We start from the raw sequence: 23,554 nt of genomic DNA on the forward strand, positions 1-23,554 counted from the left end.
ATTGTTATTTCCTAGAGTACTAATATATAAATGTCCCCAAAACTGTGCCATAAGAGTTCTCCTTTGAAGCTCAGAGTCAGCTTTTCAATAACAACACAATATATGTGTAGCGTCTGCAAAATAGATATTTTGTTCAGAAGGCCAGCTGAGTTGTTCTTAGGAACAGCGTTTTTTCACTATTGTGGTAATTGCTAGTTGACATATCAGACTAAGAAATGAGTATCGTAACGCGTCCTGAAAAGTCAAAGCACTTAATCACAACGAAGGTCTTCCAAGCGAGCGCTCGGTTCAGCAGGCACTGAAGCTGGCGGTGTACAGGGCACCCTCTTACAGCGTGCTAATAGTGATAAGAAAAAAAATAACATTATCCATTGGCTGTTGGTATGAACTAACCCGATGGATAGATCGACACGTGGAATTGGGCTTAATTCTCTCCTTATTTATACCTGGTTTTCTGTCTTTGTAGCGGTATTGACTCCAGGGAAGTTTATTTCTCACTTGTAGCAGCGTAAGAACAATCAAGAAACCTTTTCCCAGCAATCTGCAATGTGGAAGGCACTACTGTAATTTATATATTGATAAAACGAATATAATATATTGCACAGAACTTTTGTGAGCTTTAATTAATGTTAGAATAGTTTCACATTAATTAATGATGGAATAGTCTTGAGTTAATTAACCCTAGATCTCAAGGACATCAGGCTTTGGTGGTCGAATCCAGCAGATAGTTTGGGTGTGCCAGGCTTCCAAGACTGCCCTCTTCTTAAGGCCGTTTTTTTCAGGGTGCCTCAGTGTTGACCTTAAATAACTAAACCCTTTGTTTGCAACTTTGTCACGTATCATTTTTATATAAGCCTGAGATGGGATTTGGCCTACGTTAAAATAAGTACCTAAAGAAATAGTAAGAACTATATAAGTTTATTTAAAAAGATCTTTGGCTGCTTACAAAAATATGTCCTTGAAAATTTGATTACTTGAAACAATACTTTGAAAATATTTTCTGGGGCAGGAGAGGAGAATGAGGAATCTCCCTGCTGATGATATGAAAGTAAAACTTGCTGATTTCTGTCTAGTGAACAAATTTACTTCATGGTGAAATAGAGAAAAATAGAATTTCTTAAAGTTTTATTTCATGCGGGTAGTTTTTGCTGATGCTGTTTGTGTCTGCTTGGAATGGTTATGGCCGAAACACTGCAGCTGGATGTTAGGGCTCTACAGCCTAAGTAAGGGCATTAGATACCTCATTACGTTATGACTTCACATTGTTTCCATTGCTCGCTTTGATTTCTGATTTCAGAATCACTGTATTTTCACCTTTCGTTTTCATTGTGCCACTTTATTTTCCTTCATTTTCACTCATTGCATTCTAACACATTCTCATTTTCAGAAGAACATCAGTTATGTGACGTAGGAGAGTTTCTGTGTCGTGATGGCGCGACTTGTGTCTCCCGCCACTGGCTGTGTGATGGCGAGCCTGATTGTCCTGATGATTCAGATGAGTCTTTAGACACATGTAAGTAAAGAAGGTGCCACTCTTATTTTATCTTCTTTTTAAGAGTAGCATTTATAGCTGCACTAACTATATAATTGAAAGGACTGATTCAATATTTTTTTTTTAATAACTCCTGAATAAATCTTCATATCATGGGGAACAGGTTACATTCGCTGTGTTAGGTGAGAGACAAAAGAAATGGAAGAGATGGAGGGTGTTTTGTTCATATGCCACTTTGTAATGAAGACTGTTGCCAGAGCATATGTTCCCTATGCTCTCACTGAGCTGTAGATGAGCTTGCAGAGGGCAGAGGCAAAGTCAGACCCAGGAAAAATGTATTCCTCTAAAACAGGGGGGAGGTGGAGTGGAAATGAATAGTGCAAAATGTTTTCAATAAAAGTATGAAAAGCATGCGAACATCAAAGGGAGGAATGAAAGGAGATGTAAAAACTACGAGGGAGAAAGAAGCAAAGAAAGAAAAATGAGGGAAAGCTTTAATAAAACATGGTTAATTATAATAAAAGACCTTGTTTTTTTTTAATGTGGCTAAGAGCTTCTGAAGACCGGAGTAGCAACCTTACAGACTTCTCTCTTATCAGCCTTGTAGACTACTGATGAGGTGATATTAAATCTTAATGTTCCCTTGTTTCCTGTGTTCTGAAGAAAATGAGGGAATTTCCTGATTTTATCCCCAGGATAATCACGTAACGTAAGAGAAGAACCATGTATTTTGTATCAAAGCAGTGCTGACAATCAGGAAGGCTAGAAATGTAGTTTACTGCTAAAAGAAAAGAAAATATCAAATGTCAGACAGTATTTAGGAGTCTAATCTTTACCGTGAGGGGCAGAAAGTAGAGATGTTGGGGAAACTGTTTCTGTCTGGTCAAACGCTACACCGATGACTGCAACCTTCCTGCTCCACCATTTGTTCCCTGGAACGGACAGGAACACTGCCTCTGGGGCTGTGGCGAGGGTGCTCTGATTAACCACCTTTGAAACACTTCGGGATTCTCAAAAACCAAATACTGTAGTTGGAAGCATCAGGTACAGTTAAGATTTTATTACCGCACTGATGATTGATTGCTGTCTTCTCTAATACAGTATTTTCAAGCATAGTATCTGCAGCTAAAAGTTTTTCTGGTAACTAATGAATATTTTGATGAGAGCACAACAATGGTCACACGCACAGGTTTTTAAATTGCCTCCTGTAATTTGGCACGTAGTTCCAGATCCAGCAGCTTGCTGGATGCCTAGATATTTTCGTCCCAAGAACTTCGCATGTTTATTGTACTGGTGCATAGGATCTGTGTTCAGTAATGCCATTCAGAGCCATGACATACTAAAAGCATAACCTTTGAAGTTTATTGATGGCTTGAAGAAAGGGGGATGAGGTAGGAAAGCTCTTCCTACAGCTTACGTAGCATTTTGCTGACGAACAGCTGGTTAATGAGATGCCTGGGCAACACTTGACTGTCCAGGCTGAGGTGGTAATCGTGTCGGGTTGATGCCCTGCCTCATCCCTCCAGTTCAACTCAGCCCAGGTCTCTGTGTGAGAAACAAGCGACAGCGCTGGGATAAACTTTCCTACATATTTGTTAATGATTATGTTTTGGTCTTGATGGTTCTGTATTTGTTTAGTTAGCATAATTTACTGTCAAACATAGTACTTCTCGAAATATGTGTATGTACTCTAGATTCATCGAGTTCTTTCTCATTAGAGATGAGTATAATGTTCCTGAATTTTCCTGCTGATGTTTTGCATCACAGTATATGTAAGGAGTTATAAACTACCTTAAAAATATTCTTATGCAATATTTAATGCGAGGGACACAGCACCTTCCAGTTTTACTGCACTGAGTCATGTGTCTGTTTGTTTACAGATGAACGCAGCCTCTATTTGTCAGCTCTTTGCTGACTTACCTACGATGAATTATTTGGTGCAGCCTGACAGATATTGCTAGTTGTTCCTATAGCCATAAACAAATGGAGTTTGATTGATTTTCTGTGGATTTGTGCCTAGTAATAGGGTTTTCTGGGTTCTAATAATGTGCAAGCATTGATCAAAGCTTTTCCTGCAAGTGGAAGTTCTTAACTTCTCTGCCGTGGGGATTTCGAGGTATCTAAAAGGAGAGAAATTCTCATGCTGCCACTCTTCCAGTGGTGAGAATATGAAAAGTCTTACTTTCATCTTACTCTCATCACTCAACCATCTATTTGCAGAAACATTCTAGGAGCTCAATATCTTTGTGGTCTCTCTCCTGGTGGCATCTTAACTGGGTTTTGCAATAGAACCTGAAAGTTATTAGGTTGTAAAAATACATATGGTATGAGTGTATCAACAGATTTCTTCAGGAATCCACTTGAAATCATACAAGTCAGTCCCTTTATTAGCATTATTAGAGATCTAGGATTGGACAGAGAGGAGATAAGGGTGGCATTCTTAGTTACAGTTGAATTTGGTCTCTGCATTGGCAAAGGTTGGGGCAGGGCTTTATGCAGGCACAGCTTCCGTAGGCTTTCGATGAGTGTGATGGAGGTGTCTTGTCACTGCCCATGCCCTTCTGAATCGACAGACAGCTTCCATCACCGCTCTGTTCCCCTTCTACTTCCCATCTGCCACTAAATGGTCTCACAAATAGCTTTGTAAAACCAGAAGTGAATTCCTACGGCACCTGTACCTGTGTTCTCTTCTGTTTCTCAGCAGCTGTAATTCTTTCTGCTCTCAGTGGAGCTGCTGCTTTTTATAGTACCAAGGAACCTGGTTCAGTAATTCGTAATGAATAATTTAGTGAACAAATTCTGTTGCTTTTCTGTTAGTGAATTGTTTGTGAGAAAATTGATTTAAAAAAAAATCGTATTAACAAAACTCTTGACCGAGTAATTTCTACCCTTTCTTGGGTGATAAGTCTCTAGGATGTTCATAAGGTTTTGTAAATAGTCAGGATTCAAAAATCAATTTACTTAACCTAATCGGATGATGCAAGGTTCTTCAGTAGGCTAAATCAGCAAGCTCGGTTGAAATCAATAGAACTCCATCAGACACCCCAGAATCTGGCCAGACGCGTTTGACTTTTACAGATAGCTGTTGGTCTGGAAGTTGATGCAAATGTTTAGAGGACTTCCTTACTGTAAAAAAGAAGGAAGAAAAAAAAAATGCTCTCTGTAGACTCATCTGCTGGACTATTTTGGTGGGACAATTATAAAGTCAAATATACTGTTAAAATGCAGAGAGTTTAAAAAACAAAAATAGTGACGACCTTTTCTTTCGCCCTAGTGTCTGTTCACTGTTGCCTGCTTTAGGTACTCAGTTTAATACTGTTTTTCTTGGAGGGGGGAGTTTGCATTTTGTGTTAGGTTTTTTTTGCTTGTTTTACATTCTTGCCACTAGTATTGGTCTTAGGATGAAGTGTTTGCCTATCTCAGCAGCTTTTTTTAGGGGCTGAAGTACGGAAGTTTACTAATTGTATCTCAAAGATCCAGTTTACAGCACGGTCATTTTGGGTTACCAGTTTGTGTTGCGTTCCACAGTCGTACCTCTGAATAACGTGTTCACCTCTAAATAAGCTATGTGGTTGCCCAAGGAATACCAATGGCTTCTGAAATCTGGACACTTGATTTGATGGACTATTACCTGGTTTCCTCCTCAACCTCCTACTAACAGGGTTGAGATCTATAATGTATATTGGGAAATGACTCCATCCATTTAGTACTTAAGGATCTTTTTTGTGTGTTTGCAGCTTCAGAACTTGTCTGGCTTGCATATTGTTTTCTAATCTTTAGTTCACAAACTCGTCTCTGTCAGAATGCGTTGTGCTAAGGCAAGGTGAAACAAAGGAGCGGGAAAAGAAATTGCTTATTTTCTGTAGCTTCTTTCTGGAACTGTACACATTGATTGTGTTTGGTTTTTGTAATGCTTGGTGCAGCAGCAGTTGCAGCAAGGGCTGGTTTATTGTTTCGTAGCCATGAAGTAGAGGAAGGTGCTATAACAATGCCTGGTACTTGCCTTGTGAAGAGAGACTTGGGGTCTGGCACAAGTACACCCTGAGCTCTTTTCATATCATTCTGTGGCATGTTGCAAGCAGCAGTGCTTTGTTACGGTACAGTTGCCCGTTAGAATCATCTATGACCCTAAGTATTGCTTGAATATCATGAATATCTTATGAGAGGGGAAAAAAACACAGTACAATATGAGATCTGCTGCCAAGACATGAAAATACTTGACACTCAGTTATTTTAGTAGCATCAAACTTCTGAAAACAATTCACTCTGTGCCGCCAGAGTGCAACTCTGTCTCTTGCATTGTCCGCAACTGCGCTTTCTTTGTTATCCTGGCACTGTTGTTGTATTTGAGCTTTCTTAAACAGTCACTGTTTGCCTGTATGCCACACACAGAGTTTATTTGTAGCTGACTGGTCCTGAATTGAAAGAACCCCAGTTTCCATTAGCAAATCATCAAATTTGAATGGTCCCCATCTCTAGAAGTTTGAGTAGATGTGGGCTTATCGTAAGATGTTGAAATTGTCTCTGATGATAATCTTTCTCTGGGATTTTGAGGGAATATCACCTTCTATAATCATGGTTAAACTGAAGTTGGAGGAGCAAAAGACAGGCAGCAACCAGAAATACCTTGTTTAAAAGCTTGAGTCTCACTTTGCTAAAATAGCTTCTTTCATTCTCTGGATGCTAATTGTGTGAGACTAGTTTCACAAGCTTAAAAATTGTTAATTGGGTACCTCGATTGTAGTTCTTTTGCCAGCAAAGGATAAGATAATTGGATGCCATGTTGTGCCTGTGGTATGAAACAATAGAGATAAAATTTCCTAAAGCTCCTAATTCTTTTATGAGTAGATTCATTGAAATTCGATAGAAGCCAGGTTCCCAAACCACTCTTAAGTAGCTTTGGAAAATCCCAGATCAATAAATAACTTGCATACATTGATGATAAGCTGCCACAAGGCTATTGAAGGTAAATGAAGAAAATGCTGGACATGAGGGGGAAAAAGGAGGACTTGTGTTTTCACTCCTTATAATTTTGCTGTATGTAGTTACTATTGAACGAGGAATCTACTACATAAAATACCTGCTTACACCTATTATTCAGCAAGATACTTGACCGTGTTGCTGGTCGTATTAATTTAAACTGCTTTGAGGTGATGAATGTGTACGCATTTTTTCTCTCTGAATCGGGAGCTTTCGTATCAGTAGTGCAAAACTTAACTTCTGAACCTCTTGTAGGAAATGAACCACAACAAAATGACAAATGTCAACAAATTCTGTGAAACTGATACTAGGTACATAAAATAAGTTAAATGCTTAATACAGCAATAAAATATTGACATGCTTTTATGTAAGCTGGTGAAAAGAAGCACTTCTGACAAAACAAGATGAATGTTTTGAAATGGGATTAACTGCCCTGATACCATTTTTACAGACCTTAAAGAAAACACACTTCCCCCTGAGGGTCTCCTTGGAGTTTACCCTGCAAGCTACTGTGGCTGATGACCACTGGTAAAGAAAAGATGTATAAAGACGTATTTATTGTGGCCGGTGTTTTTGCCATCCTATTTTCTGGCATACACCCTCTCAGGTCTGCTGTGCTTGATCCCATTCAGATAGTTTGCTGTTGTCTGCCCTCTTTCCCTGTGGTGACCACCTGCCTGTCTGCTACCCTGGGCTTCAGCTTCTGACCTCTGCTTTCTCCTTAATCTTCTTATGGAAGTTGCCATGCTCAGCTCCTCCAGGAAAGGTTATTTTGCTGGTGTGATGGGATTGCTGATGTTCTGGTAGTTAATGGAATATTAGAGTGAACAGTCTGGAAAGGATGAACGTCGATGGTGCTCGTGCACTCTAAGCCTTTAGGAAAGGTTATAGAGAAGCATCCTGGTGAGACAAACGCTGCGTGGCAGTTGATCTGGAGGAGTTCAGGTTGTACCAGGTTGTGGCCTTTGGGAGCAGTGTTGATGAGGCCCAGTTGTCTTCATACTTTGTGGATGTTCCTACATTTCTTACCACTCACTGTACTGTTCCCTCCGGGCCTCCCTGTCCTTGGGTGCAGGAGAGCACTTCTCTTGGGACAGGGAATAACCTTTACGTTTTCGTACTTACTTTCTGTCACAGCCAGCATATAAGCAAAGGTATTGAGGCCCTAGAGAACATCTAGAGGCGATTCCTTTTTATAATTTCCCAATGGACAGTAATACTACTTCTGAGACGTTGTCAAATCATGGGAATATGTGCGTTATCCTACTCTGAATCAAACTAGTTCATTCATTTTGTGTGAGTGACTTTGAATACTTGGTGTGCTTAAACACACAGCTGTGGTCCTACTATAGAATTTATTATTATTGTTATTATTTGGACCTGTACCGGGCGTGGGTGACTGGCTGTCGGCAGCCAGGGCTGTGGGGGCCGCTGTGAGGAGAGGCCAGGGCTGCCCCGTGCTGGACACAGCCGGTTGCACCGGAGAGGGCACAGCTGGGCCAGTCAGCAAGGCTGGCCGCACCTCTGGGTAAAATGTATTCACCAAGGGGCAAAACGCTGCCGGGCACGAGGAAGGAAATGGCCCTGTGATCAGCCAGGGCGGAGGAGGAGGAGGGAGCGGAGGTGCTGCAGGCCCGCGGGGAGGCCATGGAGGAGCAGGTGGATATTTCCTGAAGAAACTGCGGCCTGTGGAGAGGAGCCCACGCTGGAGCACGTTCTGTCAGGGACTGCAGTCTGGCTCTGAGCTGAATTAATCTTTCCAAACTCGAGGGTGTTCCACCTGTGACAGTAACTGGTGAGTGATCTCCTCGTCTTTACCTCGACTGATGAGCTTTGTCATCCTATTTTCTCCCACGGGCTGAGGTAGGGGAGCGAGTGAGTGGCTGGGTGGGTGTCTGGCAGCCGGCCACTGTCAGGCCACCACAGGACTACCCCTGTCCGAGCCCGTATTCCACGGGGCTGTGTCTGTACAGCCCATATACAGATCTAAACCTGCAGCGAATGAAAGCCAAGCGAATGTGCCGGCGTAACACTGAACGCTGCTATGGCGCTGAACACGAGCTGATGGTCCCACCAGAAGGTGGTTATATGGCTTTTGCCTGGAGCTGTATCACATTCTGCCATCTGACGCATGGAGTGCCTACGCTTGTGCCTGCTTTTATTTTTTTTTTTTAAATATATATATATATATTTTTAATAATAGAGGGTGGATCTGTGTGTCCATGATAACTGTGGGAACTGGAATAGGATAGGAAGATCAGATCCACAAGAGGGAATGTTTGAAAGGATAGATAACAAAATGCTTGAGGAATGTCATGGTACACTGAACACCTATTGTATGTATCATACACCCTGTCAGCCAGGTGACGCTGTGGGAACTAAAATTTACACCGTACTGAACACAAGGATCTTGCAAGAGCAAAGTGTGAGTCTGTCCCACTGGCATCAGAAGTCTAGTGAGTCTTGTTCCTGCTGACTTGTGGGGCACGGCTGCTTTGGTTTTGAAGGGTTAGCAACAGGGGCTTGGCTTCCAGCAGCGTCCATTTTTTAGGAGGCTGCAATTTCAATTTTGTGAATAAAAAATATCTTTTTCTTAAATAATTGCTTTGAAAGTGACATGCTACAGTCTGGTAAACATTGGAATTTGGCAGCGTATAGAATTGCTTGCTTCTGCTAATTATTATTTTTTTTAAATCATTTTAAAGACTAAAAGCATTCAATAACCTTTTTTTCTTTTTTTTAATAGTTATTTTCTCTTCTGTGTATACATTTCTACTCTGGTTTACAGTCTGAATGTTCTTTAACGTTGTCCTTTATATAGTCCATACACCCAGTCCTGTTTCAGCCAAACATAATTGCCTTAAAAGGTAGTTGAAGGCATTGCACTAGATTTTGATTATCATTCCAAAGTTAGTATAAGTGTTATATATGGAGATTTTTAAGCTACTATTTACAACTTAGCAATATAAACAGTTACATTAACTTCTATTATAGGCCCATAGGTTTTTGTAAGGCTAGCTTGTTTCTGGTTTACAAGTAACGATTCGTGCCTTGCAAATGTGTAGTGGGAGGTCTGTGTGGTGCGCAAAAAGTTTAAGAAAGAAGAATTCCTTTGTTTTATTAAATGCTTTGAGCTTGTAATATGAAAAGCTCTTTAGACGAGATTTTCCCTTGTACTCAGGAAAGTGCTAGAGTTTATGTGACCATCTGAGTACATAAAATGCAGCATTAGATTTCCTTTTGCCTTTCCACATAGGGCAAATTTTTCAAAAATGTTTATTTATGAATTTGGAGGGTGGTTGTACTGTCAAAATCACAGCATCTCCGATCTGTGTGAAAGATGAGAACTACATGAGGAATCACGATGTCGTTATTGCACAGAAATTCAGCATCCCTGGCAAGAGGTCCGGGTTCAATAGGTATAATTTTTTTAGCTCTCTGGCTGCATAATTTCTTTTGGAATAAAGTATGCAACAAGAAGTTCAGTATTGAAGGACTTAAAGGTCATTGTATCTCTCAGTGACGTGGTCATTAGAAATGCTACCTTTCTTTTTTTTTTTTTTTTTTTTTTTTTTTCTTTCTGTGGCTGATTGTCTTGTGCATGATTTTCCAAAAGTGGTTCATGGGGAATTCAATTAAATGATTGCTGACAAAATGAGCCTCTTTTAAGGTCTGTGGAAACATGTAGGTATAATACAAGGCCAGGATAGAGCCTTTGAAGGATGACGCCCAACACCTAAAACTCTGAAACAGCTCATTTATGGATTAATTGCTTGCTAAAATTGCGCTTCCTACACAGAAGCAGATCTAATGGGATATATACTCATAAGACAAGAAAATGAAAAGATCAATCTTTCGAAAAACCTATAAAAGTAATTCATACTTTGACCAAGACTTTGTTTTCAGGTTTTTAACCCAAAGCAATTTTATTTTCATAGCTAAGCGATAAATTACACCCAAAAAAAGTGCACGTGGCAAGAAGAGATGGAAAGACTTGGCACAGTTTCTCTTTCATAAGGTTGTGCTGGCTGTTAAGCCTAACCTAATGACTTTGGTTTTTTTTTCTTTCCCTTAAGCATTGACCTTCTTGACAGCATGTGGCCACAAGTAAGACCCATGTTTCAGTGTTAATCACGGTTTGGTCTTTCAGGTACAGAGGCAGTCCTCTCTGGTTTCACAGGAGGGATGTGTCTCCTGCACTGTCAGCGCAGGAGACCCCAGTGAGGAGCTAAACAATAGCACTGGGGTTGAAAGAAACTGCACCAGCGGGTCTCTAAGATGCACTGGGGTAAAAAAAAAAGCCTGTCTGCCTGCAACAGTGGGGCATAACTGATCATCAGGCAATTGACAGAGGGGAGGGATGTGAGGTTGCAGTGCGGGGATTGGGTTGTGTTTTTTTTTTTTTTTTTTAGAAGCTCTTCGTTTCATTTGATATGTACTTTATTTAGTTGGATGTGTACTGATTTGAGCTTTTTTCAATGATGTTTTTGTCCCCGTTTCCATACCTGTCTATCTGTAATCTGTTTAATTTGCATTCTCTTTTACCACGTATTAGTTTTATTACTTGCCTTCTTTTCTCCTCTTCCCTTTCATACCTATGTCCTTGCAATTCTTTCAGGGCCTTTTGTACTTCAGTTATACCTTTCACTCCAGCTCTGCACTTTCACGCAATTTTTTTGTTTAGCCCCGTCCTTGCTGTTTATTCATTATTTCCCCACTTTTCTTACTCTTTTTTCTTAGTTACGCTGACAAAACTACTAAACCAACTATGAAAACTATTTTTTTATCCTCTGTGTTCCTTTATTTTTCCTCTGCCATCATCCTAAACAGATTCCCTTTCCCCTCTCATAGGTCTCATCCTTTTCACTGATGTCCTAATTCTTATTCCTTCATTTTCTGTCTCAGTTTTTATCTTCCTGTCCTTTGCCTCCTGCTGTCTTGTCATGCTACTGCTGTTCAGCAGTCAGCATCAGGAAAAGAGAGTTGGGAAATAGGGAATGCACCTTAAGCAGTATAATTCAGCCAAATATCAAGATGATTGTGAGAGCATTGATTGTTAGGTTTGTCATTGCACTCTTTACCAGGAATAGCTTTGGTAAAAGGGAGGTAGAGAAATTACTGTATCATGGAATTGTCTATTGATTAGGCATTGATAAAATTTAAAAACATATTTAGAAAAAGAAGTAAGTACATAGCATCATCAAAAGCCTTTTGGGCTTTGCTAGTATAAGAAGGTAATTTTTGATAATGCAGGTTTTATACATTACAGCAATCTTATGTATGAAATTTTTTGTTGAAAGATTTTTATCTGAGGTGATGCTACTTCACTGTGGGCACCAATTGCACTGAGACTCATTACAAATGTTTATAATTATAATGATATGTCTGGCCTGTAGATCCTGTACTGGGAGAGATGTAGTGTATTTAAATAGTGGGCTGGATGGTATTCTTTATTGGTCACTTAAAAAGTGCTAAAGTCCAATAACCATTTTTCTTCTCAAAATTACTGATGAAAACAACTCTCATTAGCAAGCAGATGGCTTTCTGCAAGAAAAGTAAAATTGCTCTTTTTGAAAATAGGGCTGTGATTTAAAATAAAAGTTTGGATGTGTTATTAGAGATAAAATGCACAGTAGTTCTAATCAGCAAAGAGGACACTTTGCTATGGACGAAGAAGTAATGCAAAACAAAAACCTCTGCTGACAAAGAATACTGCAGAACTACGGCAAAGGAGCGTAACTCACTAGAGCCAGCAGTCTGGGTTCAGCTGTGCTACATTGTAGCCTTTTAATAAAGTAGAAAAGGAAATGATGGAAAAGATTTCCTTTCAAAAAGTATACTTTGGGATTTAGGTCCTCATGTTAATTTATGGACGTACAGATCTAATCCAGAAAGTCCATGTTTTAGCAGCTCTTACTCATACCCCAGTACTTCTGGGTGAAACTTAACTGTGCCAAATGAAACATTTTAAAAGTCTGTGTTGCTTAACGCCTTCATCTTACATTATTCAAAGATGCATCAACATCCATGTGCATCTACTTTGTAGGACTGGGAGCTGTGCCCTCAGAAATAGGTCTTAAATTGTATGTAGAACTTGGATATGCCCAATATGAAATAATTTCAAGTTAGTTCTACTTATGAGAACAGGCATTTATAGGATTAGACCCAAGTTTGTGTATATATTTCCCTTTGGAGAATGCTAAATTACTTTTTACCATCTGACATGTATAACCTCATTAAAGGCACAGCTTCTTAGATGGTATAGCTGTTAATGGGGTATTTGCAGTAACATGAGTGACTTCAAAGTAAAGATGTGGCAAACTTATTTTTCATTATTTAAGTTTTGAAACATTTAAAATCTAGGTGGAAAAAAATAATTGTGGGGTTTTTTCTTTCTTTTTTTTGCCCCCCCTCCATCTTATAATATAATTACCTTTACAGTGTTTCTTCTTTGCTTCATTTCTTAAGCATTCATAAGTATGCCAAGGCTACAAAGAGTGTCTCTCACTGCCTTTATGCTCAGGCTATAGAGAATAATGAGATGGCATTTTCTAACTCATTCTGACTTTTTCTGCTCTACTTCTATACTCAACTGTTTGATATTTTAGGTATTTTTTGAACTAGTTAATCTAAAGTTGTCTAAGGTAGATCTCTAAAGTGCTGCCATCTTTGGTTTTTTAGCTTCTTTTTGCAAGAGGTAATTTAGTTTACAAGTGTGCTCTGTAACCTAAAGCCAATGGTAAGTTTGAGTACAAAAAACAAGTACAAATAATGGGTACTATAAATAATAGAAGTCTGCTCTACTATTTAGAGAGAAATTATATAGTATAATACCTGTTCAGTACAATAGTAAAATAAAGATACATTATTCTTACTGAAATCTATCTTCTCTGACTATGTTTTCAGTAAAATAAAGAGCAGCTGTTGTTGACTTGCCTTTCAATGAATTTGTCTCCAACCTCCTCACCCCCTTCAATCCCTAGTGTTGCTGATGGCCATAGCTCGGCTTTCCGTCCCTGGGAAGTCCCGTACAGGAGAACACACAATGAGCTGGGATCCCAGGGGCAGCGCGTGCTTTATCCAGCATATAAAATTAATAAGGGAACCTACTCAGATGTTGGATTTTCCATAGTAACAAATACTTTTTCATTGATTTGTAATTCCCTGTTCAAAATGAGACAATTCAGTTTAGTAGCCGACCGATTTTCACAGTTGGGTTTTTATTCGGTAATGCAGTAGTAAGTTCTCTGTCCAAGATAGAGAACAGTCTTCTCTCTCTCCACCTTACCCACAGTTGGGGTTTTAGGTTTTTTTTATTTATTTCTGTGACCTGCATGCAGATGTAAGTGTACTGAAGGCTGACGGTTTTACTCATTAGGCCCCTATAAAGTCAAATCTCATTTCGCTTTGGCTGAACTGGAGATGTCTCGGAGGTCAGCCAGGTCAAAGCTGCAGTTGCTGCAAGTAACTATATAATTTCTTTCCTGCTAATAATCCTGGGGATTTGAATGTGTCTGATGAATAAGGTCAGTCGAACTGAACTATTTTTGTATTTACAAAATTATTTAATTTGCCTTGTTCTTATGTTCCTTTGCAGTGACTTTGGCCTGGCCTTCCACCCTAGTCACTTCTTGATACGTAGTGGATTTCACGCGTATCCTGACTATGTGACTTCATAGCAGGAGGAGGAAATTACAAGAAGATCATTAAAGTGTGAAATTAAATTCTTAAAGATGAAACATCTAAAATAGCTAAAACATTACCCCCAAAACAAACAGTGCAATTGATCCTACTTAATTACATGCTTAATAATTTTATACCAATGTAAAGCACATTGACGATGTACTAATCCATTTCATATTCACTGCCACCACAGATTTCCTCCTTCTTATTTGCTTTGAATCTCATCATTATCATGCACATAAAACTAGTATTCTTAGAATTTTTATAGTATTATTTCCATATAAAATGAGGAAAAGTCTAATATATGAATACTAAACAGCTCATTAACATGGTTTGTAATATATCTATTCATGATAAAAGCAGCTGAGAAATGCTGATATAAAATAGTACTTCAGTCCCAGAGTATATCTAAGATTAGAAGAATCATGCCTTGGATAATAAATACTTCAGGGAAAACAGGAAATCTTAAATACAAATAACATCAAATAAAGAGCTTTGTATGCTTAATTAAACACATTAACAGATGCATTTATTTCAGTTAAATAATTCATATATTACTAGTACTGGCAGCAAGAAATTTTTTGTGATTAAAAAAATAACCTGAAAAGGTTTCAATTTCAGGAGAAAAAATGCTGCCATTAAAAGGCATTAAGGACACTTTTGTCTGGAACTGACACAAAGATTGTTAATAATCGAATTACACAGCAAACAAAATGCTTGGAAGAAGAGCCTAATCTACCACGTCAAGAACCCTGATCTTTAAATTTGCTCTGTATGGGCAAGCCACTGTCTCCAGCCTAAGAAACAAGATTGGCTTTGAAACAGTTTAGGTGATGAACGGTTCCCTCTCTACCCATGTGTGTTAAGGTTTGGTCCTTGAAGTTACTGTCTCTGGCCTTTTAGCCGTGCTTCCTGCATCCAGGCCACAGGAACAGGCTGGTGTGAAGTACCTGTCCGAAACTCTCTGTAGGTTGTGTGGCAGAGAAAAATTCTGCATTCACGGTGAGCATTTGTTAGAGGTTGGAGCTCAAGTTTAGGAAGATATAGTGCAGGATGAAATTATGTATTTGGGATTTAAGTTATCATCAATTTATATTTTGGTATAGATTTAGCTATGTGCCTTTTCCCTTTCTGCAAGCTTTTTTGTACTGACCTAAACCAGAATAGCTTTGCTACTATTTAGTTGCAGTTGTGCCGTAACAATTCAGCTTAAGTTTCACATTCAAGCCCAGGATTCTCACCTATGAAGAAACACTGCTGACAGCTCTATAAAGGGGTCAGGTGTGGTCCTTAACCTTTACTCAGTTACCAAATTATACGAAATATAATTAAGATTGAGAGATAATAATGTTTGGTCATCTGAAATATCAATAAATTAAATATCCCACAAATTACTGATGTTAGAAAAGCACCTGGTATTGTTGACAAAATATTATGTAATACATTTTCTACACTTCTGAATATTGAGCCCCAAATTGGAAAACTCTCACTGATACTTCATTTTTTCAGATGAACAAGATTTTTCTCCTGCATTTTTCAGATTGGTTTATCAGGGACAAGTCACCAAAACAGGAAAAACAGTAGGTCACTCAGAGGGAGAGTGAATTCATGTATAAACAAGGTAAAACGTGTACCTGAGTAGAAGATCAGTACAAGGACTGTTTATAATGTCCCTTTTTGCTTGTGAAGGAGAGAGCGCAATCCTGGTGCTGGGTTTGGGCATAGGTCTGCCCTCCAAGTGACCCTTTCATTGTTCATGAGCATTGTTCACAATAACGGTGCAGATAAGCAAGAATATTAAAAGAAGCCATTTCATAGGGCTATACTTTAGCACAGAAGCGGATGCTGGAAGAAGCGACTTGGCTAATTTATTGTTTCTGTGAAGTATGGTGATATTGAGTTCCAGGATGTATATGGATTTAAACATTTTATTTAACATTCTTTTCTGTTTCTGTAGAAGTACTGGAAAAATGTGAAATAGATAAATGTAGAAACATAATAAGCTAGAACAAGGTTAACTTTGACTAAGCTAAGCTTGAAGAAAAAGAGCTTTGATGGTTGGCTTTTTTTGGAGCTGACGATAGGTTGAAATGATGCATATAATATTCCTTGACCTTTCAGACCTGGTCTCTTTGTTTTTTGGCTTGCCACTGTCAGGAATAGTACCCAGAAAGATGAGAGCACACAGTAGTTACACAGCCAGCATCTATAATGCAGCTTAGTAATGTAGGAAGCACAGCTAATGCTGGCGCAATGGTCTGCTGCAGCTGCCCATTTGAAAAGCCTCAGAAGGCTGCGTGGGACAAATGGCTAAGGAGCCCTTGGCCTTGCCAGGGGAAGCTGTAGATGGAGGAGCAACAGGATCTAATCAGTTCCCAAGTTTTCTAGCAGTCTACACAGGTCAGTGCAGACCGTGCAACCTTTACACCTCAGCCCGGATTACGAACGGCTGCTGCCAGACGGTGACACATGCAGTCTCGCACTCGTGATTCACCTGCCCCTACCCCCTCTGCCAGACGCTTAGTCAGAGTATTGCTGAGTGCTTTTCAGCTCCTTTTTGTGGTGTTTTTTTTTTTTTTTTTTTTTCTAGTCAACCAGCTTTATCTTGGGGTCCTGTCTGCAGTGTACAATTTTTTTAAAAACCAGTTAGATTTCAAAGTAATTGAAATACTTTGCTCTAATTGGGAACGATCCAAGGAATAGAAAATTGCAGTGATCCAGACATGTCAGTTGCTTTTCTATGGTACATCATAAAAGCATAAATCACGGTATGTTTATTCTGTTTTTCCATGACTCAGCTGTGTTTGTGGCCATGTTTTAGTTGCCAGCAGGCTTACAATTTTGAATACATAAAAAAAAAAAATAAATCTATTGTAAGATTCTTTGAGACTTTTACTTTTTTCAATCTGATTTTGGTATAATGATAAATAGCTGGAAAATGTCATGCACAGTCAAGGGGAAAGTTCCTTTTCCATCGTGGAGAAGAACACTAAGAGCTGTATAAAATTGCAACTGAGGAGTCAATTGTGTAGAAAAAGCAGTGGTGCAGCACCCGTAATTACCTCAAACTTTCTTTTTTTTTAATCTGGACTTGGACTCCTTGCATATACACTCATTGGAAGGGTTCGGTAACTTACTAAAAAAACAACCTCCTAGTGCTTGGAAAATCAATGTGAAAAGTTACTCATAGCAGAAGGAGGCGTTGGGTTTAAGGTTCTTCTCCATGGCTGTCTCTGTCTCTGCTGGGGAGCTCTGTTTGGTGATTGAGCCCTGTTTATATTTTTCTGACTGAGCAGGGCAGCACTACATCAGACCTACTTTTATTTATATTTCCATTCTCAGAGCAGTGCAAAAGAACTTTCTCATAAATGTGTGTGTGTGTTGGGGGGTGTATGTTGCTATAACAATCCACGTTGTAATTGTATATGGCACGTAAGGAGCTCCGTACTTGTAAAAGCACAGTTAAGTGCACGGATTCAGTTTAAGCCTGAAGGCAGATCTTTCGCTACTCTGGTGCAATGTTGGGCTGAATCCCATCTTTCGGAAGCGCATCTTACTATCTTGAGTAAAGCTATATGTGTACAGAAACCGTCTGTAGCGCCGCAGGTCAGTAGAGTAGTACCCACCTGGTTTTCTTCTAGTCTGGCACTGTCTGTACTTCTCAAGGCTGAGATCAGAGGTTTTGCCCGGGATAATGCTTTTTCAGCGCACGGGGGTAGGTAGGACTTCTTCTCAGGCACAGGCTTATTAGTGGTACAATTTAATGATACTGGGATGTTCTTTGTAGGGATTTTGTCTTATACCAAATGTATGCCTTAAGTTGATAGTAAGATCTCCTTTAGCAACTGAAATTGCTAGAATAAAATATATATGAAAAAACTCCAACCATTATTGGTATCGAAATATGCCAAGTATCAAAGCTAATTCCTCCCACCATGCAATGGCCTTGGTAAATGTATTACACTGTCACTTATTTATAATGACAGATTCGTTTCAGCAAGATGTTTTTAGCTTGTTAAAACTGCATTAGTTAGTCCGCAGCCAGCAGTAATACTTGGACAGTGATCCATGCCCGCCCCAATAAACCGCTCATGAGGCAGCAATCTTTGGTGTAGGCCTCTGTGCATGGTTGTGCTGAGCTCATTAAGACGTCTTTGCCTCCTAGAAGGTATCAGCTATATTAAGTACGGAGTTCTGGCAATAAAAGCAAATGCAGCATGGCGTGGAAATACATTAACATCCCCTGGTTCACTGCAGCATCGTGTTTTCGGGGAAACAAACAAAGGCGATACGATAAACTGAGCTGGCATCAGCCCAGTTACTCTCAGGGAGCTGTAATGGCTTTCACAGGGTTCAGGGTTGGGCCTTCTGCATCATTAATATTCCTCTAAAGGCATGCAGGATCTTTGTTGTTGAAATAAGAAGTGAATAAAATAAAAATTGGAAATCCTCGAAGGCTGTACAAGACCTTATGCTGGTGTATTACTGAGAGATGTTTAACAAAAGAAGAAGTTCGGAAGCAGTGTAGATGCATCTTCAGGTAGTGTTTAGGGCCTCCTCCAGCCACCCACAGCGCAGCCTGTCACTGATGCCGCTGCAGTGCTTACTGTGTTGCCACTACGTGTTATTATTGACTATTAAGACTTGAGTTGAAATCAGTCTCTTTTGCATGTCTGCTTTGCTCAGTGCCTAAGCTCTGAGTGCTCGGCATGTCTCGCTAATAAAATAAACTGAATAACAGCAGTTCTACGTGGCCAAACCATCTCAAAATAATAGTTCTCTGTCTTATGTTTTGCAAGACAAATGGAATGGTATATGGAAAAATCAGGAAGAGTGTGGCTAGTGCAAACTAATGATTTCTCATTAATCTACGTGGCACCTTTCGTTGCCACCTGGAAAGTGGATTTCGTCCTCTGCAGCAGCTTTGGCAACCACTGGCTGCTCTTTAGCTGGTGTTGGAAAAGATTTTTAGATATATGTAGAGTCTGCTTCCAGTTTCAGCTTCATGAATCCTTGTCTACAGAGCTCAAGTGCTCAATTTGATGTTTTTGAAGTTTGGTTTGTAAATCCTCTACTGGTAACTGTATTTTTTTTCTTATTTATTTTCTGTATCTCATCCTCCAGGGGGGTTTTTGCAAGGCTGTTTTAGGAAGGATGGTATGAGGCTGATTGTGAGGTGCAGATAATTCTGGCATCTTTCAAATATCAAAACAACACATTTGGGTTTTACACTAATGTGCTAAGGTCAGATTTACCTTTCTATCTTAATAGATAAGCATTTTGTCTTTGTTAATATCTACAACTTAAAAGCTGAAGGAAGAAAACAGAATTTTTAATACTGATATGTTGATGTTTCAGCTTACTCCTTTGAGGAAATCTTCTAAATACAAATCTAAAATAACAGAATAGCATTCTGGTATATGCCAGCTCATTTTGAGGGCTATGTATGAAGGTATTGTATGCTGCTTTCTGGCCCTGATACTGTAAAAGGGCTGGCCAGTGGTTTTCTTGGAGGTGTTCTTAGCTCTGTGCTGACTCTTATTTCAGGATTGTTGTCTCCAAACTGATTATTGAGATTGGAGTCTAATATCCATTGGACACTTCTAACAATAGCTTTTTCATATTGCTGACTCAGTTGGCATTATTCCCCCAGTATCATTGTATCTTGTTTACTTTATGTGTGCATCTATTTAGATTTCATACTCCCTCAGGGCATACAAGATCACTAATCTAAGTCCTCAGTTTTAGCTCACTACTTTCTTGTTCTGCAGTTTGATGAGCAGTATAAATATCATTGTTGCTTGAGCACTAATGTACAATTTAAAAACAATAAATACCCCATTTGCTGAAGGCTAATGGTCTATTCATTTTTGTGCTGTAGTATCACCTGTTACTTCTGTAAAGAATTTGTCTTCTGAGGAGGTGATTCTGTGATCTTTGCTATGCCATGCAAACTCTTGCAAAGTGATGCAATTTCAGTTCTTTCAACTCCTTTTTGGCAGCCTCAGCTGCCTACCTTTCCATGGATTTAGTCGGATTGCCAGAGTGCTACTGCATGCCAGGGCAACCACTCACCCCGGGGCAATGCTTTGAGTGGTGGAAACATGGTAAAACCTGACTCCAGCTCTGGAGGAATTGGTGCTAGTGCTCCCTGGACCCTGCTTAAGTGGAGGTTGTCTTAAGATAAAGGGTAACTGCATCCTTTGGTTACATCCTCAGGTGTAAAGCTTGGGACCCACAGGCTTTGCCTTGTATTCAGCATAGCTTGATTTAATGTTGTGTTACCTCCAACATGTAAATCAGTGCTGTCCGTCCACGTGAACTGTAGTCCTTAAGTCTGGCATTTATTTTTGTTCTATTTATTATTTAAGGGCTAATTCACTTATGAAGAGTGTGGTTCCCATTTTTAGTCTTGTGTTACCTTGAATCTCTTCCGTGTTTCTACTTTGTTTTTGTATTCTGTACCACAGGAGAAATAGCGCTCACTGTTCGTTCTTATTTAAGTGGAATGCAGTGGTCCTTGAGTCTCATTGTTTGTTTTTCTAATGTGAGTCAACTGGAAACTTTTTGCTGTTTTAACAGAATTTTCACCTCATATTTTAAGAGACAGAATAGCTTGTAACGGGCTCTATTTCAGCCATGTCATTAAAAAAAAAAGCTATACAGTTATAAATGTTATTCTCTAATGACTCAGCCATGAAGGGTCTGTAGAAAGGTTGGTTAGGTGCGGCCATAAAAATGTGACCAGTATATTGCAATATTAGCTTTGACATAAAATAACAACCACTTTCACACTCTTCACAGAGACTTTTAAATATACAGATTCTCACATGCTAAGGCCACTCTGAAAAGTTCCTGGGATTGTAAGAGAATAAGAAAGGTTTTAGCCCCGTCTTTAATAAGGATTCTCAGGTTCAATCTGTGAAGCACGTTGTAGCATGAATAGAAAATAAGAAATGTAAATAGGTGCAATAAAATAACCTGTACTTGTTTTTAAAATGCAAAGTGACACATGAAGAATATAGATCTATCTGGAAGGAAAATTTTTAAGATTAACAATACATGATATCTCATTGTTTCCAGGATTGTCTCTGCTCAATAGTGAGGGGGGGAAAAGTTCTTTATTTTTTTTTGTTTTTTTAAACAGTACAGTGAAATAAAGAATATCACAAGCTTTTCTGGTGAGTAGTGGTATAATCAGTTTATCAGCCCATCAGCACTTGATAAATATCTATTGCAGAAGATCTATGTATATGAAAATAATGTCACATTAACAAAACATACCTATATAACCTCTGTGGAGTTCTGTCTGTTAATAGATGTCATGGATATCACATGGTAGATGTATCTAAAAGATAAAGCATTTTAACTTCTTTTAAAGGTGATAAAGATTACATTTATATGCACACATGCACGAGACATGCATACAAAAAAATCTCTCTTGTAGTGGTAGGTTATTCTCAAGAGGTTTATAATGGTACCACAAGTGAAGTACATAGTGAACACTGTGGGGAGAGAAACACAAGATGCTTTGAATGGTATGTTAGCATAGTTCTAATAGAACACCAACAAGAACTCATGATGTGAAACCTGTGACGTTGCTGCATGGGGGAGTTAGAGAAGCTGAGCTACCACTGAGGTTAGAATGGTTTCTGAGCTTGAATCGGCAGACTAATAGCTTTGAGAACGGCTGTATCTCTTGGTGACCAGTTATTTTGCAAGTTAGTCACAATCACTTAGTTGTTTGAACAAATTAAATATTTGGGGATTTAAAAAAAGGTAATATTTGATTGCCCGTACCTATATCCTGAGTCAGCAGCATAACTATCAAGAGAGCACTGAAGTCTATGAGCCAAGACAGGGAAAAGCAGCAGTGAAAATGTGCTCTTGGCTAGACAAATGGGGACGGCTTCCATTCCTTGTACAAATGGACCTTGCTCCAATGCTGTCACTGTAAGCAGTACTATTCTTTAAGGCACGTGGGTTGTTTGTTGTTTTTTTTTTTTTCCCTTGAAAATGGAATAAGCAGAATTAGTAAAACAGTTGGCCAGTGTTTTTTCCAGTAAGTGTTTTTATTTCACGCTTCAAATTAAAACATTACAGTGATACTTACCTTATAAAATGGCCTGTAAAACAGTATTCAAAATGTTCCAAACGTAGAGAGGATAAGAACAAAGTATATTGAATGTCAGAAATAGTGGGCAGAAATAGAGCCTATGGTGACTTCATATTTGGCAGGTATCTATCCCATCTATATTTGTTTATGGGTTTACATAAACATGTTGGGTTTCTTTCTCTGGATTTAAAATCTGTGTTGATTCTGGATCAGCGTTTTGTTAGATGATGGCTTTGCAACAACTGCCAGGCTTCTCTCATGTTGATGACGGAATGATATGATAATTAAACTATTGATCATATTAGGAATTCAGTCATAATTTAATTAACTTTATTCAATAATATTCCAATCAACATATTTCAAAGACTCATAGAATAATTAGAGTTGGAAGGGACCTTAAAGATCATCCAGTTCCAACCCCCCTGCCATGGGCAGGGACACCTCCCACTAGACCAGGTTGCTCAAAGCCCCATCCAGCCTGGCCTTGAACACCTCCAGGGATGGGGCAGCCACAGCCCAGATCTGGGCAACCTGTTCCAGTGTCTCACCACCCTCAGAGTAAAGAATTTCTTCCTAATATCTAATCTAAATCTCCCCTCTTTCAGTTTAAAACTGTTACTCCTTGTCCTTTCACTACACTCCCTGATAAAGAGTCCCTCTCTGCCTTTCCTGTAGGCCCTGTTTAAGTACTGAAAGACTTAGGTGTTCTGTAAGACTGCTGTAAGAGCTTTCTCTTCTCCAGACTGAACAACCCCAACTCTCTCAACCTGTCTTCATAGGAGAGGTGCTCCAGCCTTCGGAGCATCTTTATGGCCCTCCTTTGGACTACCTTCAACAGGTCTATGCCCTCCTTATGTTGGAGGCCCCAGGGCTGGACACAGTACTCCAGACGGGGTCTCACGAGAGTGGAGTGGAGGGACAGAATCACCTCCCTCGACCTGCTGGCCATGCTTCTTTTGATACAGACCAGGATGCGGGTGGCTTTGTAAGCTGCGACCGCACGTTGTCGGCTCATGTTGAGCTTCTCAACCACCAGCACCCCCACGTCCTTCTCCTCAGGGCTGCTCTCAGTCCATTCTCTGCCCAGACTGGATTTGTGCTTGGGATTGCTATGACCCAGATGCAGGACCTTGCACTTGGCCTGGTTGAACTTCATGAGGTTTGCACAGCCCCACCTCTCAAGCCTGTCCAGGTCCCTCTGGATGGCATCCCTTCCCTCCAAGCGTGTCAACAGGAGCACGCAGCTTGGTGTCATCGGCAAACTTGCTGAGGGTGCACTCAGT

At 39.6% G+C, this 23,554-nt stretch overlaps 1 protein-coding gene across 1 annotated transcript in view; it reads left to right on the forward strand.

The window, feature by feature from the left end:
• Positions 1-23,554, forward strand: part of LRP1B (LDL receptor related protein 1B) — a 744,151-nt gene that overhangs the window by 172,479 nt on the left and 548,118 nt on the right. The window contains exon 2 of the mRNA XM_063341107.1: positions 1,388-1,513. Coding sequence (XP_063197177.1) covers positions 1,388-1,513 — 126 coding nt within the window. The remainder of the gene's footprint in view (positions 1-1,387; positions 1,514-23,554) is intronic.

The sequence above is a fragment of the Chroicocephalus ridibundus genome, chromosome 7 (assembly GCF_963924245.1).
Source record: "Chroicocephalus ridibundus chromosome 7, bChrRid1.1, whole genome shotgun sequence".
NCBI classification, from domain to species: Eukaryota; Metazoa; Chordata; class Aves; order Charadriiformes; family Laridae; genus Chroicocephalus; species Chroicocephalus ridibundus.